The following is a 12,680-nucleotide window of genomic DNA, read 5'->3' on the forward strand; positions in this document are numbered from 1 at the left end:
AGACATAGTGTTATCCCTGTCTCTTATACACATCTAGATGTGTATAAGAGACAGGTGTTTGGCTTGGTGGTCAAAAAGCTCAATTTTAGTCTCATCTGACCAGAGTACCTTCTTCCATATGTTTGGGGAGTCTCCCACATGGGGAGTCTCCCACACTTTTGGCGAAAGGCATGTGGGAGCAATGGCTTTTTTTCTGGCCACTTCCATAAAGCCCAGCTCTGTGGAGTGTACGGCTTAAAGTGGTCCTATGGACAGATACTCCAATCTCCGCTGTGGAGCTTTGCAGCTCCTTCAGGGTTATCTTTGGTCTCTTTGTTGCCTCTCTGATTAATGCCCTCCTTGCCTGGTCCGTGAGTTTTGGTGGGCGGCCCTCTCTTGGCAGGTTTGTTGTGGTGCCATATTCTTTCAATATTTTAATAATGGTGCTCCGTGGGATGTTCAAAGTTTCAGATTTTTTTTATAGTCCAACCCTGATCTGTACTTTCCACAACTTTGTCCCTGACCTGTTTGGAGAGCTCCTTGGTGGTGCCCCTTGCTTAGTGGTGTTGCAGACTCTAGGGCCTTTCAGAACAGGTGTATATATACTGAGATCATGTGACAGATCATGTGACACTTAGATTGCACACAGGTCGACTTTATTTAAGTAATTATGTGACTTCTGAAGGTAATTGGTTGCACCAGATCTAATTTAGGGGCTTCATAGCAAATGGGGTGAATACATATGTAAGCACCACTTTTCAGTTTTGGATTTTTTAGATTTTTTTTCATTTCACTTCACCAATTTGAACTATTTTGTGTATGTCCATTACATGAAATCCAAATAAAAATCAATTTAAATTACAGGTTGTAATGCAACAAAATAGGAAAAACACCAAGGGGGTGAATACTTTTGCAAGGCCCTGTACGTCCCACCGGCCTCACAACCGCAGACCATGTGTAACCACGGCAGCCCAGGACCTCTACATCTGGCTTCTTCACCTGTGTGATCATCTGAGAACCAGCCACCCGGACAGCTGATGAAACTGTGGGTTCACACAACCGAAGAATATCTTCACAAATTGTCAGAAACCGTCTCAAGTTCGCTCATTTGCGTGCTCGTTGTCCTCACCAGGGTCTTGACCTGACTGCAGTTTGGCGTCGTAACCGAATTCAGTGGGCAAATGCTCTCCTTCGATGGCCACTGGCATTGTGGAGAAGTGTGCTCTCCACAGAGGAATCCCAGTTTCAACTGTAGCGAGCAGATGTCATGGTGAGTGCGAGCAGTTGGCTGATATCAGCGTTGTGAACAGAGTGATCCATGGTAGCAGTGGGGTTGTGGTATGGGCAGGCAGGCAGAAGCTACAGACAACGAACACAATTGCATTTTATCGATGGCAATTTGAATGCACAGAGATATCGTGACGAAATCCTGAGGCCCATTGTCGTGCCATTCATCTGCCGCCATCACCTCATGTTTCAGCATGACAATGCACAGCCCCATGGCGCAAGGATCTGTACACAATTCCTGGAAGCTGAAAATGTCCCAGTTCTTCCATGGCCTTCATACTCATCAGATATGTCACCCATTGAGCATGTTTGGGATGCTCTAGATCGACTTGTACGACAGCGTGTTCCAGTTCCCGCCAATATCCAACAACTTCACACTGCCATTGAAGAGGACTGGGACAACATTGCACAGGCCACAATAAACAACCTGATCAAATCAAATCAAATGTATTTATATAGCCCTTCTTACATCAGCTGATATCTCAAAGTGCTGTACAGAAACCCAGCCTAAAACCCCAAACAGCAAGCAATGCAGGTGTAGAAGCACGGTGGATAGGAAAAACTCCCTAGAAAGGCCAAAACCTAGGAAGAAACCTAGAGAGGAACCAGGCTATGAGGGGTGGCCAGTCCTCTTCTGTCTGTGCCGGGTGGAGATTATAACAGAACATGGCCAAGATGTTCAAATGTTCATAAATGACCAGCATGGTCAAATAATAATAATCACAGTAGTTGTCGAGGGTGCAGCAAGTCAGCACCTCAGGAGTAAATGTCAGTTGGCTTTTCATAGCTGATCCTTAAGAGTATCTCTACCGCTCCTGCGGTCTCTAGAGAGTTGAAAACAGCAGGTCTGGGACAGGTAGCACGTCCGGTGAACAGGTCAGGGTTTCCATAGCCGCAGGCAGAACAGTTGAAACTGGAGCAGCAGCACGCCCAGGTGGACTGGGGACAGCAAGGAGTCATCATGCCAGGTAGTCCTGAGGCATGGTCCTAGGGCTCAGGTCCTCCGAGAGAGCGAAAGAAAGAGAGAAAGAGAGAATTAGAGAGAGCATACTTAAATTTACTCAGGACACCGGATAAGCACGGAGAGTATCCAGATATAACAAACTGACCCTAGCCTCCCGACACATAAACTACTGCAGCATAAATACTGGAGGCTGAGACAGGAGGGGTCAGGAGACACTGTGGCCAACTCTATGTGAAGGAGATGTGTTGCGCTGCATGAGGCAAATGGTGGCCACACCAGATACTGACTGGTTTTCTGATCCACACCCTACCTTTTTTAAGTATCAGTGACCAACAGATACATATCTGTATTCCCAGTCATGTCAAATCCATAGATTAGGGCCTAATGAAGTTATTTCAATAGACTGATTTATTTATGTGACTGAATTTCAGTAAATCTTTGAAATTGTTGTATGTTGTGGTATATTTTGTTCAGTATAATAATACAGTACCAGTCAAAAGTTTGGACACACCTACTCTTCAAATACATTTTACATTTTAGATTCTTCAAAGTAGCCACCCTTTGCCTTGATGACAGCTTTGCACACTCTTGGTATTCTCTTAACCAGCTTCATGAGATAGTCACTGGAATGCATTTAAATTGACAGGTGTGCCTTGTTAAAAGTTAATTTGTGGAATTTCTTTCCTAATGCGTTTAAGCCAATCAGTTGTGTCAAGGTAGGGGTGTGTTTCAGAAGATAGCCCTAATTGGTAAAAGACCAAGTCCATATTATGCCAAGAACAGCTTAAATAAGCGAAGAGAAACAGTCCATCATTACTTTAAGACATTTGAAAGTTTCTTCAAGTGCAGTCGTAAAACTCATCAAGCACTATATTGCACTGGCTTTCATGTGGACCGCCACAGGAAAGGAAGACCAGAGTTAGCTCTGCTGCAGAGGATAAGTTCATTAGAGTTAATTGCATCTCAGATTGCAGCCCAAATAAATGCTTCACAGAGTTCAAGTAACAGACACATCTCAACATCAACTGTTCAGAGGAGACTGCGTGAATCAGGCCTTCATGGTTGAATTGCTGCAAAGAAACTACTACTAAAGGACACCAATAATAAGAAGAGACTTGCTTGGGCCAAGAAACATGAGCAATGGACATTAGACTGGTGGAAATCTGTCCTTTGGTCTGATGAGTCTAAATTTTTGATTTTTGGCTCCAACCGCCATGTCTTTGTGAGACACAGAGTTGGTGAATGGATGATCTCTGCATGTGTGGTGCGCACTGTGAAACATGGAGAAGGAGGTGTGGGGGTGCTATGCTGGTGACACTCTCTGTGACTTATTTAGAATTCAAGGCACACTTAACCAGCATGGCTACTACCCCATTCTGCAGCGATATGCCATCCCACCTGGTTTGCGCTTAGTGGGACTATCATTTGTTTTTCAACAGGACAATGACCCAACACACTTTCAGGCTGTGTAAGGCCTATTTGACCAAGAAGGAGAGTGATAGAGTGCTGCATCAGATGTCCTGGCCTCCACAATCATCCGACCTCAGCCCAATTGAGATGGTTTGGGATGAGTTGGACTCAGAGGGAAGGAAAAGCAGCCAACGAGTGCTCAGCATATGTGGGAACTCATTTCAAGTGAAGCTGGTTGAGAGAATGCCAAGAGTGTGCAAAGCTGTCATCAAGGCAAAGGGTGGCTACTTCGAAGATTATAAAATATGTTTTGATTTGTTTAACACTTTTTGGGGGACTACATGATTCCATATGTGTTATTTCATAATCAATGAGAATGGTAAAAGACTGAAATAATAATTTATTGAATGCATTAACAGAAATGACTGTAAACAAACAAACATTGTAGATTAGAAATTAATGGTAAATTTACTAGCGGTGATATATTTAATGGGGAATTGATAGACACTAACAATCAAACACAAACAATTCAAACAATGAAGTTATGAAACAATGAATGTGCACAAATTTGTGGGAGGGAACGCATTCTGGATAGAGATGTGCATCTTAGCCACATTCTCTTTCTTCTTGGCCTGTGCCATCCCTGCGGCCCCCGCAATGGATCAGTTCACTGAGATGGGCGTGAATAAGACAGGTGTCTCGTGCACGGTCCCGTGTGGCTCAGTTGGTAGAGCATGGCGCTTGCAACGCCAGGGTTGTGGGTTCATTCCCCACGGGGGGACCAGGATGAATATGTATGAACTTTCCAATTTGTAAGTCGCTCTGGATAAGAGCGTCTGCTAAATGACTTAAATGTAAATGTGCACCATAAAATATATATATATATTTGCTACTGCTCGACAAAAGAAAATCTCGGTCAACCAACAGCCTATCGACCAAACAATCGGCCAGTCGACTAATTGGGGTTAGCCCTACACTCTACACACTCACACACACACACTCACACTGACACTCCAATACACACACACACACACTTAATTTGCTCACACACACACATAACACATACTGAATCTACACACATGCACACGCACACACACTCACATACAATCATATTAAACGCGGCTGCTACTCTGTTTATCATATATCCTAGTCACCTTACCCCTGTACATATCTAACCCTAACACTCCATTATCCCTGCACATTCGCTCATGACTGCACGGCCAGGCACAACTCCAACACCATCATTAAGTTTGCCGATGACACAACAATGGTAGGCCTGATCACCGACAACGATGAGACAGCCTAAAGGGAGGAGTTCAGAGACCTGACCGTGTGGTGCCAGGACAACAACCTCTCCATCAACGTGATCAAGACAAAGGAGATGATTGTGGACTATAGGAAAAGGAGGACCGAGCACGGCCCTATTCTCATCGACGGGGCTGTAGTGGAACAGGTTGAGAGCTTCAAGCTCCTTTGCGTCCACATCACCAACAAACTAACATGGTCCAAGCACACCAAGACAGTCGTGTGCCTATTCCCCCTCAAACCTATTCCCCCTCATGAGACTGAAAAGATTTGGCATTGGTCCTCAGATCCTCAAAAGGTTTTACAGCTGCACCATCTTACCGATTCCGATATATCTGCTAAAATACTGTTTTACATCGGGGAAATTAAAAAGTTTAAACATTTCACACTGAATTCTCATAAATTGCAATCCAAAATACCAATTGTCCAATAACTATGCTTCAAATGTTGATTTCATACATTGTGACAATAATGGCACATCTTGACAATGGCCACACGTGTTCTGATAAGCACGAGATTCCCTTTTCATCCTATTTATTGAATATCGGTATCGGTGGAGTTATCGGCCTATACTGTTATATAGTGTTAAAAGGCCAATATCGGCTGATATATCAGTTGTATTATACTATAATACAATATTATTTTTTTATTTAACCAGGCAAGCCAGTTAAGAACAAATTCTTATTTTACAATGACGGCCTACCCTGGCCAAACCTTCCCCTAACCCGGATGACGCTGTGCAAATTGTGTGCCGCCCTATGGGACTCCCGATCACGGCCGGTTGTGATACAACCCAGGATCAAACCAGGGTCTGTAGTAACGCCTCTAGCACTGAGATGCAGTGCCTTAGACCGCTCCGCCACTCGGGAGCAATTAATACTGTCTTAAAAAAGATTAGCCTACTGGAGTTTGTTTAATTTATTTACCAAATTACTACACTGTAAAACCATGAAACGTGGCACGTTTATAACCTAAACATCAGTGTTGAAAACTTACACATTAGGCATTTAGATTTGCCAATAGGTGTTCTCATCTTAAACACAGGTGTTTAGAATGCAAGTTTAAACATGATAGTCAGCTTTTTCCAGTCAGTTTCCAACCAGGAGAACACCCATATCTCCTTAGTGTTCAGATTTTTATTTCTTTTTCCTATCATCCTGTTTAGAATACATTTTAGTCATTGATGTAGTTTTCCATGCCTTTTAATCAGATCAGTGTTAGGAATGTCTGTCACCTTACCTACATTTCAGCACAACAGAACAGGACATTTGATTCAAGAAATCGTTTCAGTCATGTGGTGTTGTTTCTCGATCGTGTTAATTTTCATGAACTCTCTGAGTGGAACAATCGGCAACTTGGGGAAAGCCCTGTATCTTGCTTTGCACCATTGAAGGGAGTGATTTCTGGGGTAATGTTAAGTGTGGAGGTGGAGCAATTTAAGTTGAAGATTCCTGGTGTTTGTGACACCAACCGTTTGTTGCGACGCAGATTCGGTGGGGAGCGTCGTGAAACAGAGGTGTAACGGTCTGTTATTTTGAGCTTTGATTCAGAGTCTTTACCTGACAAAGTAATGTTATGATATATGAGTTATGCTGTTAGAGCTGTTGTGCTGAATACACTGCGCTGTTATAGGTGTTACGTTTATGGGCGTGTTGCAGCAGTGTGTAGGAGGGAGACTCCAAGATGTGGGAAGTGTGCAGGAGGACATGGGACAGAGGAATTTGTAGTTTTGGTGGGAAAAGTTGTGTGTGTCAACTAGAGGTCGACCGACTATGATTTTTCAACACCGATACCGATTATTGGAGGACCAAAAAAAGCCGATACCGATTAATCGGCCTATTTTTATTTTTATTTGTAATAATGACAATTACAACAATACTGAATGAACACTTATTTTAACTTAATATAATACATCAATAAAATCAAATTTAGCCTCAAATAAATAATGAAACATGTTCAATTTGGTTTAAATAATGCAAAAACAAAGTGTTGGAGAAGAAAGTAAAAGTGCAATATGTGCCATGTAAGAAAGCTAACATTTAAGTTCCTTGCTCAGAACATGAGAACATATGAAAGCTGGTGGTTCCTTTTAACATGAGTCTTCAATATTCCCAGGTAAGAAGTTTTAGGTTGTAGTTATTATAGGACTATTTCTCTCTATACGATTTGTATTTCATATACCTTTGACTATTGGATGTTCTTATAGGCACTTTAGTATTGCCAGTGTAACAGTATAGTTTCCGTCCCTCTCCTCGCTCCTACCTGGGCTCGAACCAAGAACACATCGACAACAGCCACCCTCGAAGCAGCATTACCCATGCAGATCAAGGGGAACAACTACTCCAAGTCTCAGAGCGAGTGACGTTTGAAACGCTATTAGCGCGCACCCCGCTAACTAGCTAGCCATTTCATATCGGTTACACCAGCCTAATCTCGGGAGTTGATAGGCTTGAAGTCATAAACAGCACAATGCTTGAAGCATTGCGAAGAGCTGCTGGCAAAATGCTGCTGCCTACCATCGCTCAGTCAGACTGCTCTATCAAATATCAAATCATAGACTTAATTATAACATAATAACACACAGAAATACGAGCCTTAGGTCATTATTATGGTCGAATCCGGAAACGATCATCTCAAAAACAAAATGTTTATTCTTTCAGTGAAATACGGAACCGTTCCGTATTTTATCTAACGGGTGGCATCCATAAGTCTAAATATTCCTGTTACATTGCACAACCTTCAATGTTATGTCATAATTACGTAAAATTCTGGCAAATTAGTTCGCAACGAAGTGACACAATTTCACCTGGTTAATATTGCCTGCTAACCTGGATTTCTTTTAGCTAAATATGCAGGTTTAAAAATATATACTTCTGTGTATTGATTTTAAGAAAGGCATTGATGTTTATGGTTAGGTACAGTCGTGCAACGATTGTGCTTTTTTCGCAAATGCGCTTTTGTTAAATCATCCACCGTTTGGTGAAGTTGGCTGTCTTTGTTAGGAAGAAATAGTCTTCACACAGTTCGCAACGAGCCAGGCGGCCCAAACTGCTGCATATACCCTGACACCATTTCCCCAGTTTAAAGAAATTCATGTTAGCAGGCAATATTAACTAAATAGGCAGGTTTAAAAATATATACTTATGTATTGATTTTAAGAAAGGCATTGATGTTTATGGTTAGGTACACGTTGGAGCAACGACAGTCCTTTTTCGCGAATGCGCACCGCATCGATTATATGCAACGCAGGACACGCTAGATAAACTAGTAATATCATCAACCATGTGTAGTTAACTAGTGATTATGATTGATTGATTGATTGATTGATTGTTTTTTATAAGATAAGTTTAATGCTAGCTAGCAACTTACCTTGGCTTCTTACTGCATTCGCGTAACAGGCAGGCTCCTCGTGGAGTGCAATGTAAGGCAGGTGGTTGGAGCGTTGGACTAGTTAACTGTAAGGTTGCAAGATTGAAGCCCCGAGCTGACAATGTAAAAATCTGTCAGTTAACCCACCGTTCCTAGGCCGTCATTGAAAATATGAATGTGTTCTAAACTGACTTGCCTAGTTAAATAAAGGTGTAAAAAGAAAAAAGAAAAATTGGCCAAATCGGTGTCCAAAAATACAGATTTCCGATTGTTATGAAAACTTGAAATAGGCTCTAATTAATCGGCCATTCCGATTAATCGGTCGACCTCTAGTGTCAACTGTAGTGGTGCCCATGTTACTGGGGATCGGAGGTGTCTGGTGTGAGAGAGGTAGGTTGACGTGGCCAGGGTCAGAGTAGTGCAGAAGGTGTCGTATTCTGAGGCATTGAAGAAAGTAGTGGATGAAGGGTGAGGGATTCTGAGAGGATCCCTGTGAATAGTAGATATGTGCCAGAACAGAGGAATAGGCCAATGAGTGATATACAGAGTGGACAAAACATTAAGAACAACTTCTCTTTCCATGATATAGACTGAACCGGTGAATCCAGGTGACAGCTATGATCCCTTATTGATGTCACTTGTTAAATCCACTTCAATCAGTGTAGATGAAGGGGAGGAGACAGGTTAATGAAGGATTGTTAAGCCTTGAGACAATTGAGACATGGATTGTGTATGTGTACCGTTCAGAGTGAGAATGGGCAAGACAAAATATTTAAGTGCCTTTGAAAGGGGTATGGTAGTAGGTACCAGGCGCACTGGTTTGTGTCAACAACTGCAACAGTGCTGAATTTTTCACACTCAACAGTTTCCTGTGTGTATCAAGAATGGTCCACCACCCAAAGGACATCCAGCCAACTTGACACAGCTGTGGGAAGCATTAGAGTCAACATGATTCTGAAATAGTAGATATACTACCGTTCAAAAGTTTGGGGTTTACTTAGAAAGAAAGGCACATTTTTTGTCCATTAAAATAACATCAAATTGATCAGAAATACAGTGTAGACAGGGTTAATGTTGTAAATGACTATTGTAGCTGGAAACGGCTGATTTTTTATGGAATATCTACATAGTTGTACAGAGGCCCATTATCAGCAACCATCACTCCTGTGTTCCAATGGCACGTTGTGTTAGCTATTCCAAGTTTATAATTTTAAAAGGCTAGTTGATCATTAGAAAACCCTTTTGCAATTATGTTAGCTCAGCTGAAAACTCTTGTTCTGATTAAAGAAGCAATGAAACTGGCCTCCTTTAGACTAGTTGAGTATCTGGAGCATCAGCATTTGTGGGTTCGATTACAGGTTAAAAATGGCCAGAAACAAAGTACTTTCTTCTGAAACTTATCAGTCTATTCTTATTCTGAGAAATGAAGACTATTCCATGCGAGAAATTGCCAAGACACTGAAGATCTCGTACAACGCTGTGTACTACTCCCTTCACAGAACAGCGCAAACTGTCACTAACCAGAATAGAAAGAGGAGTGGAGGCCCCCCTAAGTACATTAGAGTGTCTAGTTTGAGAAACAGGCGCCTCACAAGTCCTCAACTGGCAGCTTCATTAAATAGTACCCGCAAAACACCAGTCTCAAACTCAATAGTGAAGAGGCGACTCTGGGATGCTGGCCTGAACAGGTTGTAGGCTGTGGAACTCTGCACAAAACATATCCTAGTTTCCTTGAGATATGTACATTAAGGGACAGGTTTACATAAGCCTGATCCCAGATCTGTTTGTGCTGTATAGCCGACTCCTATGGTCATAGTTGGGTCACGCTTTATTTGGTTAGTGCTGCTCTTCCATCTGTAGATGCTCTACAGATGGTCATACTATCAACAAACTCTGTTGATAAGCAACTGCTTGCTAAGGTTACGGTTAGGGTAAGGTTTAGAATAAGGGTTAGGGTAAGGGTGAAGGTTATGGTTAGAGCTTTGGTGTGGCTTAATAGATACTTTAAATGTTACTGCTAGTCTGTAGATAGTCTGTAGAGCATCTTCAGATAGACTATCCAAATAAAGTGTTACCCAAAGTTAACTATAATACAGGGCAAACAGATCTAGTACCAGGCTAGATGTACTGTTATTCCTAAATGAAAGTTTCCTGTATAGTAACAGTGAGATCAGGTAACAAGGTGAGGGAGTGTCTCAGACAGCCAGGCTGGCAGCTTAAAGAAGGGCTTCTCATGCCTCTGCTGAAGGCTTGTCAGATTGATGTGTGGAAGGAAGATGTGAAAAGATTGATCTGTCTCTACCACCAGATATCTCCAGTGAAGGACAGATGGCTATAGTTAAAGCATCATCACCTGTTTTGGCATTCTGTCCCTTTGTCCTCTAGCTCAGAGTTCTTTGTCTAGACTCTAGATCTTATGGGTAAAACAAACTGTTTTATTTTGCTCCAAAACCAGGATTAGAATAATGATCAGCCTGTGTTTGATTTAACTTCTCTGACTGACATCGTATACAATATGGGACAAGGCTAGTGATCATACATTTATACAGTCGTATTGATTTTATTTACACCCGTATTATTGACAGTGCTGTAATCAGGGTGTATTTTTATCAACTGTCCTATTGACAATGGGTCGAGTACTTTACTGAGAGACTGGTGAGTGGTGAGTGGCCTCTCTGTCTCTCTCTCTCTCTCTCTCTCGCTCTCTCGCTCTCTCTCTCTGTCTCTCTCTGTCTCTCTCTCTCTTTCAAGGCTACTGACAGACGCGTGTGTGTGTGTGTGCGCGCGCATGTGTGTGTGATGTCTTTTCATCACATGGTAATAGAGCCGAGGGTGAATAGTGAGGACAGTGTAGATAAGTGTCTGTCTGCTCAAGGCAGCCTCCACCCCCTCATTCACCTGCTTGTCTGAGTGCTACATTAACACATAGCTATCTCTCCTGTTAAGATATGCTTCTACAGCCTATTCAGGTAGAGCCCTGACTGTCTGGCTTTCCCCTGTGGTAGCTTGTCCATTTACATCCATTTAAAAGGGTCTGGAGGAGCGATGCTGGTCTCTAACTGAAGAACTGAGGTGTAATAGGTACCCTCACATTATTGAATGTCTCCACAGTTTTATTGAGTATAACGTTTTGACCTGTAAGTCTTTGTCAGGCTTAACAATAAAAGCAGAAAGGGTTTTCACTTACTCTGGCTGTTGTCTATGTGTATTTGCAGTGCGGGACCCAAGGGAGACAACATCTATGAATGGAGATCCACCATCCTGGGACCACCAGGCTCTGTGTACGAGGGAGGGGTCTTTTTCCTAGATATCACCTTCTCATCCGACTACCCCTTCAAGCCACCAAAGGTACTGTACGCTTTATTCACTTGCTTTATAGGTTTAGAGGTGGTTGGTTAAACAGTTCAGTAACATGGGAGCCTCTGCTTGTGTCCCAAATGTCACCTTGTTCCCTATGTAGGGAATAGGGTGCCGTTTAGGACGTTGCCTCTGTCTGCAGTTAGTCCTCTATTGTTCTACATGGAGGTCAGGGCTGACAGGAGTTTGCTGAGGTCATCAATTGAAACCTTGAGGCTGATTAACATGATGTCTTGTCTTGTCTTGTGTTTTTGACTAACTGTGGCGCTGCCCAGCCATCATCTCCTTGAGGCTACTACACAGCAGCAGTTACACTACAGCACTCTGCTCTACTGTCACATGACTGTGGAGACCAGGGGACCAAAATAACCCTGAGCCATTTAACACAATGCTGTTATTATTGAGAAAGAGAGGCAGCAGCAGCAGCCACTAAGAGAGAAGCCCAGCAGAGTCTCTTTGTGTGTCCCAAATGCCCACTATTCCCTACATAGTGCACTACTTTTGACCCAGGGCCTTAGGGCTTTGGTCAAAAGTAGTGCACTGGTCAAAAGTAGTGCACTACAGTGCCTTCAGAAAGTATACACACAATACCACATAATGTCAAAGTGGAATTATGTTTTTAGAAATGTTTCCAAATGAATAAAAAATGAAAAGTGGAAATGTCTAGTCAATAAGTATTCAACCCCTTTGTATGGCAAGCAGGAGTAAACATGTGCTTAACAAGTCCCATAATAAGTTGCATGGACTCACTCTCTGTGCAATAGTGTTTAACATGATTTATGAATGACTACCTCATCTCTGTCCTCCACACATACAGTTATCTGTAAGGTCCCTCAGTCGAGCAGTGAATTTCAAACAGATTTAACCACAAAGGCAAGGGGGGAAGGTTTACCAATGCCTCGCAAAGAAGGGCACCTATTGGTAGGTGGGTAAAACATTTAAATATCCCTTTGAGCATGGTGAAGCTATTAATTACACTTTGGATGGTGTATCAATACACCTAGTCACA

General features: G+C 42.5%; 1 protein-coding gene across 2 annotated transcripts in view; it reads left to right on the forward strand.

Moving 5' to 3' along the window:
- LOC112071988 (ubiquitin-conjugating enzyme E2 E3) overlaps positions 1-12,680 on the forward strand; it is a 60,470-nt gene that overhangs the window by 35,196 nt on the left and 12,594 nt on the right. For both annotated transcript variants that reach the window (XM_024139396.2, XM_024139397.2), the window contains exon 4: positions 11,530-11,662. In XM_024139396.2, the coding sequence (XP_023995164.1) occupies positions 11,530-11,662 (133 nt within the window). The remainder of the gene's footprint in view (positions 1-11,529; positions 11,663-12,680) is intronic.

This window comes from Salvelinus sp. IW2-2015, unplaced genomic scaffold (assembly GCF_002910315.2).
Source record: "Salvelinus sp. IW2-2015 unplaced genomic scaffold, ASM291031v2 Un_scaffold1794, whole genome shotgun sequence".
NCBI lineage: Eukaryota > Metazoa > Chordata > Actinopteri > Salmoniformes > Salmonidae > Salvelinus > Salvelinus sp. IW2-2015.